At 37.8% G+C, this 22,006-nt stretch overlaps 1 protein-coding gene across 1 annotated transcript in view; it reads right to left on the bottom strand.

The window, feature by feature from the left end:
• smad6b (SMAD family member 6b) overlaps window positions 1-22,006 on the bottom strand; it is a 27,983-nt gene extending 5,977 nt beyond the window's left edge. The window contains exons 1-3 of the mRNA XM_038280391.1: window positions 20,437-22,006; window positions 16,486-16,542; window positions 15,155-15,232 (exon numbers count right to left, since the gene is read on the bottom strand). Of these exons, the coding sequence (XP_038136319.1) occupies window positions 15,155-15,232; window positions 16,486-16,542; window positions 20,437-21,238 (937 nt within the window). The 5' untranslated portion in view covers window positions 21,239-22,006. The remainder of the gene's footprint in view (window positions 1-15,154; window positions 15,233-16,485; window positions 16,543-20,436) is intronic.

The raw sequence follows: 22,006 nt of genomic DNA, 5'->3' as shown, positions 1-22,006 counted from the left end.
AACAATTTGTTTTTTTAGGATTTGTTAGTTGATTCCTGTCGACTAAGTAAATATTGATTGATTATTGTTTGATTGATTTGTCCTTGGTCCTTCATTCCACTTACAAACAGTAGTGTAGCCCAGCACATACGAGAATAGAAAGCTCATCTCTACAAAACAATAGTAGTAGTAGTTTCTTTGCTGCTGTGCTATCATTTCTCCTTTTACCACTCTATGTGACTTTATACATCTAGGAAAGCATAATCTGTCTCATCTATTTATATCTGCTACAATTAGAAATAATCCAACAGGCTAAAAATCTTTTAAAAATTAGAATTCATTGCAATGAAAATAAAGAGTATTACACCACAGTTTTTGCAGTAGTTCTTTTTCTTAGTATTTCTGCATATCCTGGTATTGTTATGAAGATGCAATATATTAGACATATTGTGCTGCCTAGGAGTTCTACACTGGGAAAATGAGCAAAATCATTTACAAATCTCACCTATACAAATAACTGTCTGTTAAAAAGAAGTAAAAAAAAAAGTCCTGGCTACGTTTTGGATAGTTGCTAGCATTCAAAGGTGCGTTAGGGTAATTATTGTTAAGTACATAAAAATAAGTGCTTGAGAGCTTCCTTGATGATCATCCAGTAATGCTTTTAAAGAAAGCATGAATCACAAGAAGGGATGGGTGAGTACAGAAGGAGAATCAGAGAAGAACTGCCCCAGGGTAAATACAGCTCTGCAGCCTTGGAGTGAGATGAATGGGAGGCCGAGTGTCAGGGACAGGCAGACAAACAACAGCTTCCCCTCTGTGCTAACATCTCCCTATCAGACTCTGGGGCCGCCCCCTACCCTCCATTACATTTCATCTCTCTGTAGCTTGAGAGTGGGTACAAGAAAAGCACCGCTTCCTTAGAAACTTTGAATAAGAGTGGAAAAAAACGAAACAAATAAAAAGCTGCTAAAAGTATCCTTACATTGTATGGTCTAACGTACCAGAGATTAGATTGTCGCCTAAATGTTTGTCTTTTCCAGCAAACTGGTTACAGGCTTAGAGAATGTTTAGGGAGTCAGAAAACCAACAATGAGGTATGCATCAAGAAATTGGCTGTTGACTCTAACCAGTCATAGTTTAGCCTGACAGACAATCGGCTGGTTTGAAAACAAAACAATACAAAGTTTCAAAAAAAAACTTTTCCCCAATCAGTGAGCGCAACATACCTAAATGCTTCACTGTCAATGTATTCTCCTAGTGGCAAAGATTCAAGTTTCCTTCAAAAAAAAAAAAAACTTGTACTTGCAACTCCCGCTAGTAGTCTGGCACACCTCCATTTTCCCAGAGCAAGTTTGCAGCTTTTTTAAACTTGCTAATGTTTTTGGTATTTGCACCATTTTTAATTTTTCCCTGGGTTTATTTTCTGTGACTGAAGCAGTTTAGTGTTTGTGTTGCACTAGGTTTTTGTGTTCTTATTTACATATTGGGTTGGGCTCATTAATGTGTCTGCAGCAGGTTCGACCATTAAGTGAGAGGTGAGGAGAAATGAGGCTGCCATAATATCGGCACCACTGATTGACCAAGAACTAACAGCAGCAGCTAATGCAGGTGAATTGAAAATAACTGAAACCTAAAGTGAGAAGGGTTCGCCCTGTAACCAATGGGTCTCTTCCCACCAGTTACATGACAAAACCCTATTAAAAAACAAGTTTAACATCTCTTACGCAGGCTTTCATTTTGATAATAATGACTACTTATTCTAATAACACTAATGCAGTTCCTTTACCCTGCATCCTAGTTTTTAAAAGCATTGAAAATGGTCTAAATTCAGTATTTTCAGGTTAGAGCTTTATTTAAACTGGAAAAAATATGTATCTTTGCAATCTTATCAAAAGCTACAAGCATGCCCATGTGTAAGAATGTTTTTATATACCACTACACAAAAAGTGGGGGAAAAGCAAAAGCCCAAAGCCTCCTGCCCCAGGGTATGGCATGGCTTTAATTTAGACAAAGGCTCCCATAGGCTTTAATGCACACTCTAAGCAGGCCACATTCAGGCTGGCGTCTGGGCTATCACTGCCATCAAATTGGGCTTTATCAGATGGACATACTAACTGGAGTTGCTGTTACATGTCGATGGATTTTTTTTCTCCCTGAGGTCTGGTCTTTCTCTTCCAAGAAAGAGAAAGAGAGCTAAAGATACAGCAATAGAGATATGTGCTGAGAGAAAACAATGTGGGAGCCCAAGAAACAGAATCCAGTCACTAAACCTTCCTGGTCATAATGGGAATGCCTTACATTGTCATCCGCTTCCTCCTCACTTTTCCTCCGTTTCTGTTTTGATGATGACTCCATGAGAGAGGAAAAGCGCTGTGCACCAGATAGCAGATAACTAACAGAATCCATAAATTAAATCAATAAACAACAGAGGGTGTAAAAAGCACAGGAAGCCTCAGAAAGGTAATATGGTGGAGCTCCTTGACCCCGTTAGCAAGGCAATCAGTTTGAGAGGGAACTCAAACAAGTAAAGTTATCCCGGAGAGGCCAAAGGGACTTTTCTATGGCATAGAAAAGAAAAGTTCTTTGAAAACTGCGGGGGGTTGTTTGTGAATATGTCACATCTACAGACAGCTTCACAAGCCGGCGGAGTATGAGAGAACATCAAAAGCTAAAATACTCAAGGAACGTCCTGCTGGGTGTAAACGCTTCTTCACCTCCACATGCAATCTTTCTTACTGTGCATATTCTTGTAGGGAAGTGTGAACATGTTTGTTTGCTGGTGTGTCAAGGAGGTTTGAGCCAAACATGCTGGAGCTTTTGCACTGGGGAGACCCAATGCATTTCTAAGACCCTTCCACATTGCACCCCCTCACCAAGGCTTTGGATGTAAAGAGAAGGGCTTAATGTTTCTACTCATATTTTCAATCTTTTTGTCTCATTTTAAATGGGTTAGCCTTGCACTGACTCACGTCAATACAGCAACTGAAGGCTTTGAAGCCCATAGACAAATTATTTTTTTCTCTCTGATAATGTCAAAGGTCTGAACCTGCTTGTAATAAACTTACAAGGAAAAGAAATTATATTTTATGTCAACGAATGTTTCTTTTTGACACTAAAGTGTAATAAGTATCACAAATGTATGATAGATGGTGGCCTGATTACATTTTCATGCAAAGTATCAATCATTACAAATAAATTAAAAACAAACAAACTGAAATTTTCCTTAAAAAGCAAATTGACAATATAATTAAACAAAGAAGGCGAAGTGGCTCAATGCCCAGGGCATCATTCCTCCAGGGAGCCGCAGAAGCACTTCAGACAAACAAGCATTGATTAATATTTGATCGCATATTTTTTTAATTCAGAGTGGAAAATAAAACATTGTTACAGTGTTAGCACATGGGCCTGATGATGCTGGAGTTTCAATCAATTTAAAAAATCCCTAAACAGTTAAGAAAACCTGGAATATATCTCAGTTCAGTTAATTTACATAGTATCAATTTACAACACATTGAATATTGAAAGAGACAATCAAATTCCCAAAGCTATTCATTGACTTTGCAGGATTTGTTCCTACTGGATGAGTATCTGGCAACATAAACATTTGCTTGCAATGACACTACAGCAATCCTTCATGCATCCTGCATAAATGCAGCGAAGGTGAAGAGGAACAAAATCCCTTTTTACAGGAAGAAACATCCAGCAGAACCAGGCTCAGTGAGAGCAGACATCTGCCGAGGACAACTGGGGGTTTGGTTCTCTAATCCAAAATAAAACATCGGTAAGAGCCAACATTGATTATAAAGCAGTCATTCCTAGACTAAGGTATTTCTATACTGGAATATATATATATATATATATATATATATATATATATATATATATATATATATATATATATATATATATATATATATATATATATATATATATTAAAAACTGCCTTGAATTGTGCCACTCTTAATCTGTTGCTAGAAAATGGTTTAAGTATTCATAGCTGAGATCAAGAAATTTGTATGAAACAGCTGCCTGTCTTTAAAGTACTCAGAGATAGTTATAGTAAACTACCAAAAATGTCACCTTTTGTCTGTATGAGCTTCTGAAACCTTGGAAAATATAAAATCCTATCTTTCTTCATTATCATTAAGTTCATGTTTTTATTATTTTTTTTTATCTGTATTTTACAAAAAAAATTATTACATGTTTAGCATCGAATAAAAACCCACACATACACACACACACACACACACACACACACACACACACACACACACACACACACACACACACACACACACACACACACAAATAAACAATACCAGAGAAACAGGTCTTATTTAGTTTTTTGGTAAATATCTCAAAAATCTACCTGTTTGTTAAGTCAAAGTGTTTTTCAATTTAAAAAAACACACATTTCACATGAAAGAAAATTTTTAAAAATTACTTAAAATTTTTAATTGTGTGTTTTTATTTTTTTATTTTATTTTATTTCTTTTCCCCCGTAGATGGAGACAGTCCTATTGATGCTCCAAAACAAATAATATTATTTTTGCTGTTTTAGATAACAGAGATTCTAACAACACTTTAAGTGCAACATGCAAAGCTTTATCACCCACCTCTAAAATTAACTTTTTGTTTGGATCCAAATCAGGATTTGGATAAATGCTGTTTTAAAAGCCTAACATGTGTAGATTTAAAAGAATTGCTGCATCTAAAGTAATTATATTATTCCAACTAATTTAGGGTGAAAGACAGGTATTTTGTTTCGGCCAAGCTGGGAGGTAGAGGTGGCTTTGATGGACAGAGCTACTGTTCAAACAATGGCTTTCTATTGATTGGCCCAGTAGATCAGAGTCTGTGAGAAGAATGTGTTCTGTCAGGATAATGTGGCACCAGAGTTTCTGTTTCAATCACAACACTTGCTCTACTGAAACCCACACTGCTTCACCGCGAGCATAAAGACACTAGCTCCTCAAACAGAGACAACTGTTTCCCCCAAGTCAGCCCGCTCACAACAAGAGAGACATTCATTAAAAATGCAATAGTGAACATTTCCAATTATTCATAAAGTCCTTCCTTGTCAACATCTTTAAAAGAGTAAAATACAAAGGTTACAGGGAATGGCAGGATTTCATTAAGTAAATTTTGTGTTGGCAGCAGAAGACAAGAGCTGGGCAAAGCTTGCGCCAGGACTCTAATCTAAGCCATACAGTAAAACGCGACAGTCTGACTGCACAGACAGATTCAGACCAGCAAAACTTTAGAAATGTACACAAATAAAAGATAAGCAAAGCACACATGACAGCAGTAGATATAGTTTCCCCTGAGGAACACAATCATTGCAAGCTTAAGCATATGCACGCTTGCAAGCAGTAATAACAACCATTTGCAACAACATAACTGCAGTACAGAGTTTGTAAAAAAAAATTATTTCTAGCTTTCTTTGAAGGGAATTATCTTTAAGAAAAAGATCTGTGGCTTTAGGATATGTCTTCTTTAACAATCCCAATGTTAGTACAAGACACAGGAATGAAGATCTAGTTCCTGTTCAGGCCCAGGCCAGTATGAGATTACCTTAAGTATACAAAAGTCATGTCATGGTATTACGGTATCAGTTCCACTAAATACAAACAGAAAATGCATGACAAGTTTTAATCTCTTTTATTTCAGACCAAAAAAGCCCCCCAAAAAATACTGCAACCTAAATGTTTTATAGTAGATTACTTTGCATGTTAAATGTTCTTCATTTTAGCAGTTTTGTTTCAACTGCTTGTTAATTACAGTATTATAATAATTGCTTGTTAACTGTATTTTTAAAACATTTCTAGCTCAATAGTTTCAATCTTCTTTAGTTTCTGTAGCAAGGCTATTTGCTACTTTTTCACAACAACAAACCTTTTGATCAGATGCTTTTTCTTGTATGTTTAACGCAAATTTTAGAGATGTGCCGATCCGATACCTGGATTGAATATTGGCTCCATTACTGGCAAATTTGCTGGATCGGAGATCCAATCTACTCTACTTTACATAAAACTTTTTTTTTACTGGTTATGTAGACCTTGTTTGTTTATGAATTATATAAAGTAAATTTACATCTTTGTTAATTTTTCACGTTTTAACAATGTTTATGTCAAAGCTAAAGCCTTCACTCACATGGCAAGATATGGGATTAATTCATTCCACAGTTGATTCATATCAGTATTGGATATCGGCTAAAATGCTTGGCCCAGGTTTCAGATTTATTGGAAAAAGACTCGATCGGTGCATCTCTAGTAATTTTTTGTAGATCTTTCATATATTGGACAAGTATTCCAGCAGATCGAAGCAGCACTGCATTAGTTTGTACTCTGTAGCTTTGGTACCAAAACCTTTTAACTTCCATCACCCAAAATAACAGCATATGAGAGTCACCACTCTACATTTTGGGTTTTACCATACTACATGACATAAAATAGCTCCAGTATACTGGTGGTTTTATATAAAGAAAGAGAAAAATATGGTCATAACTACAACTGTAGAAAATGTAGAATCATTCTGGCTTCAAACATTGCTGGTTTACTTATTCTAATCTCTATTATGTTCCCTTTGCTGTAAGATGCTTGCCCAAATATGTAGTCTACAGTGGATTCAACAGTTTAGCCACTCAAAACATTCAGCAGACTCTAAGAATGCCCTGGCTATGCTGAGTTTTAAAAATACTGTCAGCCATAGGCTGAGGCACAACTGTCAATGCTCCTCTTGGGAGGAAAGAAAGAAAAAAAAAAAAAAACCCAAAAACCTAAATCTATTTTTGCCTGCAATCAAGCAATGGGTCTAAATCATAGTCAGCCAAGGCCAGTGCCTGGATTTATAATGTGGGTAAAATGGTCAGAAAATAAAAACTGCATCCACTACTGGCACCACCTTCACATGACCATGCCAGGCGACACAAGGCTAAAACATTTACACAGGCCGGCTCAAATGGAGTATTGTTCCCTTGCTCGCTTTGAGAAGAGGCACACGAAAATGCTAAACTAACAGTTGGACATTCCATACATATTTAATGGCACTGCACACACTTTATTTGTTGCTGTAACCCTGTGCCCTGAGATGAATGAATGGCCCTTTTGGTGGAGGCAGGAGGGTGTTTCTCTGTGGTGTGAGGAAAGTGCAGATGGCAACTGCAGTTCTCCCAGAGCACAAAATAAGCTGACTTTTTTCTATTTGCTGTGGTAGAATTAAAAAAATAATAGCATACCCCATAATATTCTTATCCACGCTTTCTTTTTGTGCTGTAGGGTCTTGAAAAAGTTTGCAGTCCATATGAGGATTTCTCCATACCGCTAAGCTTCTGAGATGTTATCCAAACACACACTAGCACTGGCACCATTCAGGCTCACCAAACAGAAACAGATAAATACTTAGCCAAAAAAATTGTTTCTGTTGACGTGCAAGGAGATTCAGGGCTCTTTCCGAGGACTGCTTTAGATTAGCCTGGCTTTCAGTCTGCACAGAGGTCACATTACCCGCAACACATAGAGAGCCTGCGTTGCTCTGACTGCCAGTTACCTCTTAAAACAAATCAGTGTTAAGGAACTAAAAACATGGTGACAAACACACTCATTTTCTCCAGCTGGGTCTGAGTCAGATGATAAAATTGTTTATTTTAAAGCTAATGTTTCTCCTGCATGACATAGGCCACGATAGAAGAAAAGGCACAAAAAATAAGGAGAGTTTCATAGGAAGTTAACATTAAATGAGGAATAAAACAGATTCAATGGATGAAAACATTTATTTGAAAAGACATTTGCCTGCTTGATCTTACTGTTTTTAGTTAAAAGCTTGTTTACTGCAGCGTAAAAACAGTTTCTTTAAGACAAACAGTGACAGTTTTATTTGGTTAGCATAGATAGGATATTTAAGAAAATATTTTGGCATTTTCTTTTTACGGCCAAGCCTTCTTTGTTGGTAGTTTAATTCATCATGCAGCTCATTTCTTGCATTTCTACTTTTTCTGAATTTTCTTTGTACTTGATGGTCAAAATGTTGTCAGATAAATGATTTAAAGGTGGTAAGGGATTCTTTTGAGTTATTAAAAGGGAATTGTCCGCCAAACAAACTTTCTGGTTTTATAATTATTTGATTAATTATTAGATATTTACTCCCAACAAAAATAAATAAATAAATAAGAGCCTCTTCCACAATAAACATTGAAAAAGCCTTTAATGTTAGCATGCTGTGTTAACAGGAAACTGCAGAACAGATGCTAACCTAATCAACATTAGTGGCTGATAGTAAGCCAATTTGTTTAATGTTATATAAACAAACAAGTTATAACTGTGTGTTTTATCCAAGCTTAAATAGCAGCTGTCTTAGTTGTGTCCATCTACACAGTATGTGAACAGCTTTTTTCCTTCTTTAAGAAAATAAAACTGTTAAACTCAGTTTTAGGGTGTGAAGATTTAAATTCCCACCATTAGATCAAAGACTTTGGGAATAATACAGCCACAAAACGTTACTGTATGAAACAGTCTTAACAATGATGATTAATCAGAGCATTTCAATAGATAGCAATGCCATGCCATAAAATGTTTCTCCCAAAAATCCTTTGGTTTTTATTTTATTGAATTCTTTAAGTCTTTGCCACTGAAAATGCTGGATTCAATATTTTTAAGAAGGATTCTAATGGCCAAAGAGCAAAAAACACTGAAAAAGGTTTAAACAACAGTTAAAAAAGGCAGATATTAAAGGAACAGCAGGCCACAACAACACTGTGGAGGATGTTCCAGCACAAGCCAGAAATGAACAGGCCAGATATCTGACACAATACAGTCTAACAATGCTGAGAAAGGGAAAATGAAAAATGGACTTATCACTTTTATCAATGGCTTTTTTTCTGAGTGTATGCGTTACGTAAGGGGAAACGGAAGCTAGCTTCTCAGGACAGGAACGGATACTTGAGACGAGGACTGTGGGCACAAATCCTGCACAGCCACAGAGCCGACACGGCTCAAGACCCTTTAGGATGTATAGTTACAACCCTCCGCTCACAGTTCCAAACAGACGATCCAAACTGGACATGACAAACTGGCGAGGAGAGCCCCTTTATGTCCCCTGAGATACTGGCCTTCACTTTAACATTCCTCATTCTCCCCCTGCTGTCAAAGGGGCAATTCACCGCCTCACACTGCTACAAAACCCAGGCAGCTTTTTAAAACAGGATGTTTGTCTGAGGCCTCCTTCCCCTCAAATAAACAATCCGCAAAACCTGATTTCGGGAGGCCAAGTGGAAGCACTCGAGTCACATTATTTCCACATCCCGTATCCTGCAGCATTCGGACTCCTGAGGGAGTGTGGGCGGCCAGGCATTGGGAAGGCTTCGGGGCTGCGGTAGAAACCTGAGGCCATATGCCAGGTTTCTAGAGAAGAGCAATATCACTCAGGGGTCTGTAGTCATAGGAAAGGGATCTTGCTTTTAGAAAGAAGATTTTTTGAGACTTGTTTTGATATAAATTAACACATCTACTCAGATCATTAAAGTCTTCACAGGAAAAATATGCGCTAACTCCAATCTGGCTTTATAAAGAGAAACATAGCAAGGCTTGACTGCACTGGCTGATAATTCACAATATTTCCACTCGTCTCTGACACAGACGGAGGGAATGGTTTGATGGGGAGTGATAGTCTCTTCCTAACACAGACAGGCAAGTGTGATTAGTATTGATTGCTTAGCTTAATTTGTTTAGCTCCACAGTGAAAATGTATGCATGTGGACTCATATGAAGACACAGAGGAAGATAAATAGTCTTGCAGATTTATAAACAAAAGCATCTCAGACGTCTATTTACAGTCTCACTGCACTGTGATGCACGCTACAAATTTTCAGACTTATTTGCTACATAACCATCTGAGGTCTTTCTGATCTATCCAACAACTAACCCTGTTTGACATGAAAGAATTACTTTAAACCTGAATAGACTTGACAGAGGGACTCTGTAGAAAGTCTGTGACACCTTTTTAACCAGTGTAAGGATGATATATGAATCATGTAGTAGATTCTGCTTTACTTCCTTAAGCTTCTGTCTTAATTAATTCCAAATCAATTAACTTTTATTTACTGATTATCTGCTATAACTAATCCAGAGGTTTTAAGGGATAAGAATAAGATAAATCACAATGTTAGGTGAATTTACACAACGGAGTCCATTCATTGTCATCTTTGATACAACAAATTTCCAACCAGTACAAAATAGTTCAAGAAATTCAAGGGTTTCTGTGGTTTCTGTATTCTTTAATTTACAAATAAAACCCTCAAATATTTGCAAAGAATTTCATGTTGTCCTTTTTGATCTGTAAAACCTTTTGAAATCACTGCTACACTTTAAGAAATTGAAATGTAATGAAAGCTGTAAAAAATTAAATGTAGTTTTGTTTATACTCTGTATTCAAAATAACAATAAAGGTTGTCTACGTAAGTATAAGTCTAAGAAATAAAGTCCAATCAACTGCTGTCAGAAATCAGCTAATTAGAAAATATACTCCATTCCAAGAACATTAGGAAACAAACAGTAATAAGATCATAAACACATCAGACTGTTTTTATACAGATGAAGACACCAGAGCCATTACACTCAGAGCATTATCAGGTTTTCAGATAGTTCTGTTATTGAGTAGCTTTTAACCAGAAAAAAAAAAACATGGCATGGTAGTTCACAACATTTTAAAACAGTGCTAAGCTTCTTTTCAAAACATAAATGTAGATAAGACAAAAACAAATTGTATTGAGCTTAATTATTCCAGTAGTGATAGACAACCAAATAGTAAATACATTCCTAGAAGCTTAATGATGATGAATTCAGCTAATAAGTGTTAGCGCTTTTATCTCAAACTTTTCAATTTTAATGTCAGTCTTTTTTTTCTGTTTTATTCTAATTCCATTTAGTCTATTCTTACCTTTGCTTTTATCTTTTGGCAGGGGTCACTTTAAATCTGGAATATCCCCCGTGAATAACAACTGTGTGTCTGGCATTGTTGAAAGATGCAGAAACACTGTGGCATCCCTCTTGACAATCTCAGGAACCTCTATTACATCATATCCTCAAAAAAAGCCAAGATAATTCTTTTATCTGATTCTTCTAACCACAATGGGCTGACTTTCAAAATTTGCCATCATGACAGACTTACAGAATGCCAATCTGAAAAGCCCAAAGAGTGAGCGAATCTTTCATTGCAACTGCTGTCAGACTGATGAATCCAGCTAGCAAGGCCTCCCCTGAAGCATTTTTCTCTATGGTGAAAGATTGTTATTGCATGTTACCTGTGTTTCTGCTGACAGTGCAACAATTTGCCCTTCAGGAAAAATTTAGTCCAACTGAACTGATTGGAAGATGGATGGACCAAAATATAGGTTAACACTGGGAGAAAACTTGTTAATGGCAGCAGAGAACTTAAGGCGTGTGCTAGAAGTAATCCTAAACACACAGCCTGAACTACAATTGCATGGTTTAGATCATAGCATATAGTTGTGTTAGAATGATCCTGTCCAAACCTAGAAATACATAAAAAATTACAAAGACTTGGAAACAATTCCAAATAAATAAAATCTGGTTCATTCATTAAACGGGATAAATGCAAGGGTCTCAATACTTTTGCAAGGAATTATGATAGCGCAGAACAACCTAACCAAGGTATCTTATTTTCAGTGTAACAGCTGGTGAGCAGTAATGACAAATGTAAAGAGCTCCTGACGTCAGAGACAATTTGACAGGACAAAAAGTCAGTGTATATAATCCTCCCCTCGGACAGTCATACAGGAAGCAATGAGAGGTGCTTCAAAGGGCTTCATTTCGATGCCGACACAACTAAGCCTTGGCTTTGTGCGAGCAGAGCAGGGACAGTATTATACATTCCCTCACACACTATGGTGTGTCATATCCAAGGTAAAGAGTTGAAAACATGATCTATTAATCAGACAGTGTGATGGTGCCAAAAATAGATTTCTTTAACTGGAAATAGACAAAATGTGTGGAAAGTAGGGTTGGGAATATAAATAAAAAAAATACACTAATGCTGGACTTACAGGGACTGATTGGGATTAGGAACTATGCCAAGTTATCTTTATTGTCCACACTCTGCATTGATTAAACTACATTTTTTAAATCTAAAAAGGCAGTCAGTTGAGAGAACTGCTATTCAAATTCCACAGAATATACCCCGAAAAGTGGTCGAGCAAGCTTATCTAGAAGACCAACCAGTTCCGATCTGTTTATTTGCCATTGTGTGATACAGAAGAATGCACAGTGGGTATTTCTGTAGCCCTGGGCTGCAAAACAGAATATGATTATTTAACTACACCCCACCTAGCTTATGCCCTCAAGATTTGCTTTTTAAGAGGTTTAGTGGTTTCTGCATGATGGGTGGAGTGTGGCTCTCAAACAGCTTTTGTTACACGCAAATATATACTGAAGTGAACTTTTATCAGAAAGACACCTTCATGGCAGCGGCATATTAAACATTGAATAATGTTGAAATGCTGTGCTTTTATAAAATGATTAATCTCCTAATCTTTTTTTTTTTACATTACAAACACAAATAAGTATCATTTGTTGGGAATTTATGTATATAACAACACAAAGTGGTGAACAGTTATACAGTAGGACAAAAATGCATTGTTTAACTAATAACAATTTGAATGCCCTTGTTGTTTTTCTTTTGAGCAACACTATGGAGCACACCAGAAAGATCAGGGACTAACCCGTGGATAAACATATGTAAAAGGTGTCTGTTCTCTATTTAGCTACAAACAAAACTTTGTGTTTGCTGGAAAACTAAGACTAAACCCTTCTGGCTCATTGTGAAATGAGGTGGTGGCAGCATCATGATGTGGGGTTGCTGTCTCTCAACAGGGAGCGAAAAGGAAAGTCCAGACCTAAATCCTTTAAAACACCTCTAGCAGGACTTGAAAGATGTTAAAATTATGCTTTAAAGCTGACTGAGCTTAAGTTATTTTACAAAGAACAAATTCAGTCTATACTCTTAAAAAAAGGGTTTTATTTCAATTCCCAATTATGCTTTACTTTGAATAGACTAAAATAGAAGTTATTAATAGGTTAGCCCACTGAGTTTGACAAATATAAAGAGACTATTGCAAAGCATTGTGTGCTATGCCGACCTCTCAATCTGGGTTTTACATGGATACATTTTTTTTTTCAAAAATATACTATGCTTTCATTAACTACAGTAGATATGCACTTTTCAATGCAAAATGCAAATCTCATTTCTATTCTAAACCAAAGAACATCACAGACAACATTAAAGTGGTCATTCCCTTTCTCAAGCCGTTGTAGCTGAGTGTGTCAATGCAGTGTGATCTAAACTGGCCTCTGCAAACAGCAATACAGCTGGAAGAAACCAAAGCTCTGCATGTCTTGATCCTCCTTTACCAGAGCCTCTGAGGAATTGTGGTGCGCGCTCTGACAAGCCCCTCATTTTGTTGACTCAGGGAGTGTCGCCGGGCCATGATGAGGTGGTGACAGCCTGTGCGTGCTGCGGAGGAGGGGGACGTTTTGCTGACTGAATACATCTCTGCAAGGTAGCCATGTCAACTTCTCCTTATGCCGTGACGACCCTTTAGCAGGAAATACCCGTCCTTGCCGGCTCCAAAACAAGGGCTCTTACTGCCTGATCTTATAGTACTGTGCTTGGTGGACACGACCCTTTCATGAATTACCGAATGAAAGGTATGTATACCAGGAAAGGGAGTGTTTTATTTCAAATCAGGAGGACAGGAACATTTTCACTCCTCTCTTTTGGTGTGGTTACATTCACAGAAGGACCTCCATTTCCAACCCCCTCCCCATGGCCCAGTCTCAGCAAGGTTACACTGAGCTACACATAGTAGTAAGTCTGCCCACATGCACATGGAAAACTATTTGAGTGTGTGTGTCAGTTTCAGAGCAGTCTTGCATCTTATTACAGATTGATCCCTCAATATTTCGGTAAGGAAAAAGGAAAGAAAGGAGGACATGTGCTAAAGGCAGAGCACATGCCCCTTCAAACCCCTCCACAATGAAACCTTTCTCTTTAAAGCGAATGTCCTTTAATTATAAAAAGTATATCTTAAAATTGAAACTACAGCAATACACATAAAGAACCCAAATGCTAAATTACACTCCAGAACTTTCAAGGACACTCTTAAATCTGCTCTACTTCCATCAGCACTTCTCAAGTCATAAGGAAAACCAAAGCCCAACTTTTAAACAGGGATCAAACTGTTATTCACATATGGACTCTGTTTTACAAGTTAACTGTGGTTATAACTTGAAATAAAATTTTAGCTCAGGGTAAAGAACAAAGAATAAGTATACTCATACTGATTGCCAATAAAACTGTCTTTTAAACCATGCAATTGCTTGAGGATACATGGTTTTACAACCATTCTTAGATTAAACAGGCCTTAGTATAAACCTATTCCCACTCATGAAGACGCAGATATGGCTAAAGCTGACAGCATAAACAAATAACTACATTGTGAGAACCTGAATTTACTTTAAGAAGTAAACTAAGAATAAGAATTTATCCACAAAAAAAAATCACGATACCATAAGGACATTTTGTGGCTCAGAATGGACATAGAGAATGCAGATTAAATTAAAGGAATCATAGGAAAAGTACAATCCTTAGAAAACTCACAAAAAATATGAAACACCCTCCAAAAAGCCCCACTAAATATAAATAAACAGCCCTAACCCTTCCATAAAAAACAGAAACACACTGACCATCACAGACTACAGGTTACCACTGAAAAGTTGCTGTACATTTATAAGTATTGACAGCACACAGAATGACTGGACCAAGATTTCCTCTCTATGTGTTTAAAGTTTGCAAAAACATTCTCTCTGCCTGTTATCGTGATGAAAGAAAATACCCTTCTAAGAAGTACTCTTAGAAGGTTCTGTATAATTTTGAACTTCTAGAGAAAATATGAACACCACAAGGCTTATTTCTTTGCCTTGATTTTTATCTCATCATATCCCAAATAGTACGATGTACTGTAAATGTACTTCCTATAATTTTTAAAGTTCTGAAATGACTTCCTTGTGTAAAAACATGTTTCAGTGTAGATCAAAACACCATTTGGAGCTTTTGGACATGTGGATCTTTTTGGATCTATTTGGAAATGTAAAAACAAACCCACCTGAAAACTCTCCTGGTGTGATGTTTGGTGAGCTGGCTGCTTCGCTTTCAGTGTATGACAATGTGGAGTCTGAGAGATCTGCAGAGAATAAATCAGAGGTGAGCTTCACGTTTACTGTTCTTCAGTGCTCGGTAAAAAATTGTCTCAACTTGTGCAATTTATTTTTCTGAAAGACCGCATTTTTAACATGTTCAACAAATTTGCATCTTTGTGGCAGGAGTTTAATGTTTACAAATCCCATCAATCTATGCAGTATGTGAGAAAAGAACTTAGCACTAAATCTGATACAGTATTAATTACACAGACACTGAGGAGTGATTCACCAACAAATACTCTGTTACTTACTTGTCAACTGCACAAATTAACTGTATGCTAAGAAAAACCTTAGAAGTAATCATGCAAACAGGTTTCCAGACTGTGCTGTTAATACAGGTTGAAATGATAAATCTTTACTCTGCTAAAAAAAGAAAAAAAAAAAAAAAATATATATATATATATTTTTTTTTTTCTCCCCTTATAATAAAACTAAAACCTAATGGTATCTTGTCTGTGTAGGGCTGCAACTGACCATTATTTTGCAAATCGATTAATCTGTCAACTATTTTTTTGATTGATCGATTAATAATCAGATAGCTAAAGGCTGCTTAAAGAAGTTTTTTTTACGAAATGAAACCAGGTGGAATTAAAACTTCTGAACAGGAGCATCTCTGGATAGAACATATTGACAGACGTTTTTTTTATTACATAATTTTCTTATCTAAAATACAAAATGTTTAAATATTGAATTTTACAATTTGGATATAATTACTGCTGTAAGTGGGTCACCCCGTCAACTAAAGGCATGTTCTAGAGTCTCTAAACTCCAGTTAACGATTAATCGTTTACTGAATTAGTTGACGATTGTTACAATAATCGATTAATTGTTTCAGCTCTGTTTCTGTGTAAACCTAATCATGTATTTTGCCTTATCCTGTTATAGCAGTTTTTTTTAAAGCTTCAACGTTTTGTGTATTTAGAACTTACTTTTTTTAAAGCCAGATAAAAAAAACACGTGAACAAGTAGCCTACATTTAAATCAATACAAAAATTTAATTTTGTAATCATATTAAGGACTTTGTAATATTACCAACACTGTGGGAATAGTTTGTACTTGATCTGCAGCAATATATGAGTAACTATTAAGAAAGTGAAGAAGCAGCCCCATTTATAGCTTCTATAAATGTAAGTTTCTAAAATCTGTTGTTTTTTTCCTACACTGGTTACAAACAACACACTGATATGATGTAAATAAAGACATTTCTAAAAAGTTTATCCGAGTATTTGGGTCTTACCCAGTGGCTTGTGTTCTTCATTAGGGGAAAGCCTCGAATAAGGAGGAGGAGGTGACTCTGCAACACATAATAAAGATCTCAATAAGCTAATAAGATGCATGTTTAATAAACACAAATAACAGATTTTTAAAGATTTAAAAGATTGAAGTTTTAAGAGGAATCATAACAATTAGCATTTATAGCAGTTTTTACCGAATAACATTACATTAGTTCTGTTTCTCTTTCATAAGAGCAAAGAAAAAGGCAACAAATGCACAACTGAATTCAATTCACATCAAAGGCTATAAAAAAGACAACATATCAAATTCAGAGCAACAGACTGCATCTGCACAATATAAAAACAAATCTTTTATTTCACAAGCTAGTTAAAATACTAATAAACTCAACAGAAAACGTTTGTTGCTGTTGTTTAATCTTGTATTATTAAATAGTTGCAGACCACTGTCTGCCCATAACCTGAAGTTTGAAGTTTATTAAACATGAGCAAATCTGCTTTTTAATGTCATTCCACCCAAAGATCCTGCCCCTATCTAATAAAAGCAAAGAAACGAAGAGAACAGCTTGCACAAGAGGGAGAGCACAAAGGAAAGAAAACTTTGTGAGCATGCTGTGACCTCGCCTACAGGGAAAATGGGAAGGAGGAAAGCATAATAGCAGCGGGTCCTTTAAGAGTGGCGGCAGTAATTGCCAGGATCTGAACTCAGTCACTCAGATACACAGCTAGTCAGTCTGGCGCCAACAGTATGCAAACTGTATATTATCACCACTCCTTCACCTAAATAGCATGAGGGGACCTCCTCAGGACAAAAAGAGCTTTTAAAGTGCAACTTGAAACCGATCTCATTCCAAAAGTATAATGCCTGTCGAATTAAAAGGGAAAATATTTCTGCTCACTTGGAGTAAAATAAGCCCTCTGTCTGGCATTGCATTCCTTAGAAAACCTCCAGGTTACATAAAAAACCTTGATAACTAGTTAGTTTTGAGATCCTATAAACGTAGATTAAACTGAGGTTCAAGCTAATTTGGGAATGTTTGACAGTTCCAGAAATTATTATTAAATCAAAGTTAATTTCCTGAATGGCATTGGCTCCCACTCCCTATTTCTATCTTTTCTTGTTTTACAAATGATGTCAAAAGTAATGATTAAAGCCAGGATTCAAAGCAGGTCTTCTTGAATAGCATGAAAGAAATACCAGTTCTATTGGGCCACGCATGAGCGCATGTGAGCTATGTCTACTACAAGCTTTAGTCCCAATATGGGGTATGTTCCTCGCTCACTCTGCTTCCAACTCATCTTGGATGGTTTACTAGCAAGGAAGCTTACACATCTACATAACTATATGGATACTAAACAAAAAACTTTTAATTTAGACATTTAATTCATGCATTTCTTAATTCCAATACATAGCATGTGAGGACAAGTGTGCAAATGCTACGTCAGTTCCTCAACTTTGCCTCATTACAAATTTTAATATTGTTGCCCATGTGACTTTCAAAGTGCTTGTCATAGCCAGCTGGCTCTAATAAATGTAGATGTTATGGAAAATCCGCCCCATGTGCCAGTGAGGAGACAGAAATACTGACGCTCGCATCTCTACACACGATACCAGCCCTTGTCATCGGGTCACTGGGGTTGAGTGGCCCAGCGTTTAAGGTTTTCCAAATCACAAGCCTCCCCCTGCCAAAATTTAATCTGTTTAATATAGGTCAGAGAGGCTCTGCCATGGAGAGCTCACAACCAACACACACACCCACACACCAACTGAAAGTGACCTGTGGAGCAGCAGGTCCAAATCAGCGGCTGGGACTAAACAGCAAAACACATACAATATGCTTTTAAAAAGGTTACTAACAAGGATTATGCTGAAACTTTAAACATAATCAAGACTCCTAACTAGATATGAGGTGGTTGGCGGTATTAAGATATACCAAAGTAAAAAAGTCTAGCATTTTCTACAGTTTAAAGACGTTCTGATTTGATGCACATAGCATAGCAGCCTTTCTCTGATTTTTTCTGTACATCAAAGTAGGCCAAACCAAAAGGCTGACTGGAGCCAAGAGAATATTTGAAAGAGATAAACTGACTAATCTCTTAGCTGCATTGTGGCATTTCAGCATGTCTTACTTCACATTAAAGGAGGCCTTTTGTTGAATTGGGTCTCAAACAGATCTAGCTTTAGAGGATGACTTTCTGTTAATGCCACAAGCCCTCACTATCTGCATATCAACTCCCAACTGGTGGAGTTAAATTGGTTGTATTTCTGAGAAACGCTGCAAAAACTGGCCAATATTTGTTGAGTATTTGGTATTTGGAGTTAGAGGACAGCAAAAAAGAGAAAACTGATAGAAATTAAGTGATGAATATGATAATGTAGACATGTAATCGTTAATCTATGAGGATAATCTTTATCTTGCTCAACAATAAGCTATTCTAAAACTATCTACTAGGGCATTTTAAGGAATGTTAAACATAAGAGTGTGACGATACATCCAGCCCAAAAGGCAAGACGATGCATGATATTCAGATAATGAGAACAGGAGAATATTTAATTAGACAACATATAAATACGACTTAATTGTGTATTTGGTGTGGACTCAACAGAAGTGGTCAGGATACCTTCAGAAACCCGATGTCACCCTTTAATGACAGAAAGCTGTGAAGCCAAATTAGGCATCATCTGCTGCTAACATTTAGCCAGCTGTAGTCTTTGAACAGCGTTCAACCTTAGTATATTTATCACTGTTTCACATTTTTTACAATGTAGCAATAGTTACAGTTTATGAATCTATTATAGATGATGAGGGCCTCACTGATGCTAAGATTGGCCAGTGTCTTCACCCAGAAAGAGGTCCTTATTATCCGACTCCATCAACACAAAAAGGAAACTCAAGAACCATTCCCACCTGAAAATAAGAGTCTACAACGTGAATTGGGGTGTCATGCATAAACCGCTTTCCTCCATATCCAGGGCTGAAAATAATACCTAAGACAGAGAAAGTCATGGTGGGCCATGCAGCAACTGGATGGGGTGGGGCACAACAGACTCCATTTTTATTGGAGTCTCTATTAGCACTAAATCTCATTACAACCCAACTGATTTTGGATCAACATATATGCAATTTTAAGGGTTTGCTAGTCATTTCATATGCTTTCATTTTTTTTTCCCTGCTTGATGTTTTGTGCTGACCATATGCTGTTTCAGACCATTGATTGGGGTCATACCTAGTTTGACAAGTGTTCTAAGGATGGTTTTCTTTGTATGACTTGAGTAAACAATTTCTACCAGGCAGAGTTCAATCAATTGTGTTTTTTAATTAAGGATCACAAGCTGTTCGTTTAAAAAAAAATGTAATGTTCTGATGCCCAAACTGCAGACCAGAACCCCTGCCTTGGAGCTATGGTAAGAAACACCATACAGTGTATGAAAATACAAAAAAGAAATGGTACAATTAGACTGAACTGCAAAAGTATAAGTTTGGGTAAAGTTATTTCTGCCATATATAATAATCTACGTGGGAAAAATGAATCAGGGCCAAAATGAATGAGAACAGAATAATATAAAATACTTTTTTCTATTTTTAATCAATTTACAACCCCATTAAACTTCAAATCAAATTATCATTTGCACATTTTTGAAAAGCTATCCCTAAAATGTATTTTAAAATCTACCTTCAGTAGAAAGGAGAAATAAACTCAAAATGAAATAGTTTAATGAGGATAAAATAGTGTAAAGGTAATCACTGGCAAATAGGGGAAGTGACCCGGAGTTAATTATGGGGATGACTGCTAACAACTTACACTTAAGGCCCTGCTTGTTTCGCTTATACCTTTGGTTGGCTCTAATTAACTTGGTTTATAGTTTGATTGCAAAAAAAAAAAAAAGGTACTAAGGAGCTTTGGATAGGAAGAGAAGCTTAAGACAAGCGGTTGGAGTGAAAATATGTCCTTACCTGGCCCACAGAGCCGACTGTAGTGATAAGGATTGCAGCATACTGTTGGACTGTCCTGGGCCCCAAAGCTCTTGCACTCACAGAGCGGTTTGAGCTGGGCTGTGTGCTGCAGGTCAGCCCATCGGTACACTTTGCACACAAGCAGCTGAGGGGATGCCACATGCCCACCCAGGATGAGTTCTGTCCTGGAAATCATCACACAGTCAGTGGGCATCCCTCCCCTGGATTCCACCGCCTCCAGCAAGGTATCCAGCCCCTTCTCCTTTAGCCGCTTCAGCAGGGAGTATGTGGCGGTCTTCAGCTCCTGCTCCAACACGGTGCGCGGCATCGCCTCCTGCGCCTCAGGAGAGCTGCCACCGTCTCCAGGTCCGAGGCTCCTCAGCATAAAGTGGCACGGCCCTGGATCCGTGGTGCTCTGGGCCGTCTCGGAGTGGTCCCGCTCTTTAAACAAGCAGCACGTCACCGTCCTGCACTCGCTGCCCTGCGCTGAGCGGGGGCTCCCTTGCTCCGGGACGCACACTGCGCCCGCATCTTGGTCCGACGTGATCCCCAAGTCGCCGATGCCTCCACCTTCTCCGCCGCCGCTCTCCACGGCGCACACCCCCCCTATGTCCCCGAAAAAAGACCCGCTGAGGGTCATCGGTCTGAACTCCGTTTTGGGAATTTTCTCTGGGTTGTTGCCAAAAAGATCGTCCCTACAGCCCTCACCAATTCTGCCATTTCCATCCTCCCCTTCTTTATCTGGGATCAAACGGCTTCTCCAGAGTCGCCGCACAAGACCTGAGCGTTTCGTCCTGAACATACGACAACTTGAATATTATGAAGGGGAGGCTTTATTCTTAAACGGATATACTACTCCTGTCTTTGCAAAACATCAATGACACTGAAATGCCGTGCAGTCGCATGCACAGCCAACCGGAGAGCATCGGGGGCAAAACCGCAACATTAGACTGACGGTTGTTTTGTTGCATTTACAACAAGAAAACCATGCAACAATTGCACTGCAGCATTCCGTTTAAATGCATGCATTTGCCGGATTTTACAATAAATAACCAATAACTGTTGCGGTTAGCTGTGGAATGGACTGTTTATGTGTTTGAAATGAACGAATAAAACATAAACATGAGCTGTAACATAATCCAAGCATGTACCCTTCAACCAGAGACGCTTTAAAGTCACAACCCGAAACACTTTAAAGAGCCTAGGATCGACTTTCTACAGCGGCACGCAGAGTGTGAGGTAGCCCACTTCGGTGTGATTAAAATCCCAGGGAAATGCACCACAAGTCCACAATCCTCGCCGTCTTTTTGATGGGGTTCAGTTTTGTTAAATCCAGACAAAAACTAAATGATCTGTAAGAAAACATCCAAGCGAGTTTCCAGCTTTACGCGAAGAGGTTCGATCCGCGTCTGACCAGTTCTCCTGCGTCTCTGCTCAGATCTAAACCAAACTGCAGCCCGGATCCTTTTCTTTCTCCGTTTCTCGCTCTTTTTCTCTTCTCCCCCAGTCTTACTCACTCGAACACACACACGCACACTCACACATACACGCGGGGCCCCCGAGGAGAGCG

This window comes from Cyprinodon tularosa, unplaced genomic scaffold, assembly GCF_016077235.1.
Source record: "Cyprinodon tularosa strain WSP-4 unplaced genomic scaffold, ASM1607723v1 ctg16, whole genome shotgun sequence".
Classification (NCBI taxonomy): domain Eukaryota; kingdom Metazoa; phylum Chordata; class Actinopteri; order Cyprinodontiformes; family Cyprinodontidae; genus Cyprinodon; species Cyprinodon tularosa.
The sequence above is the reverse complement of the archived record's forward strand: the minus strand, read 5'-3'. Positions and strand labels throughout refer to the sequence as shown.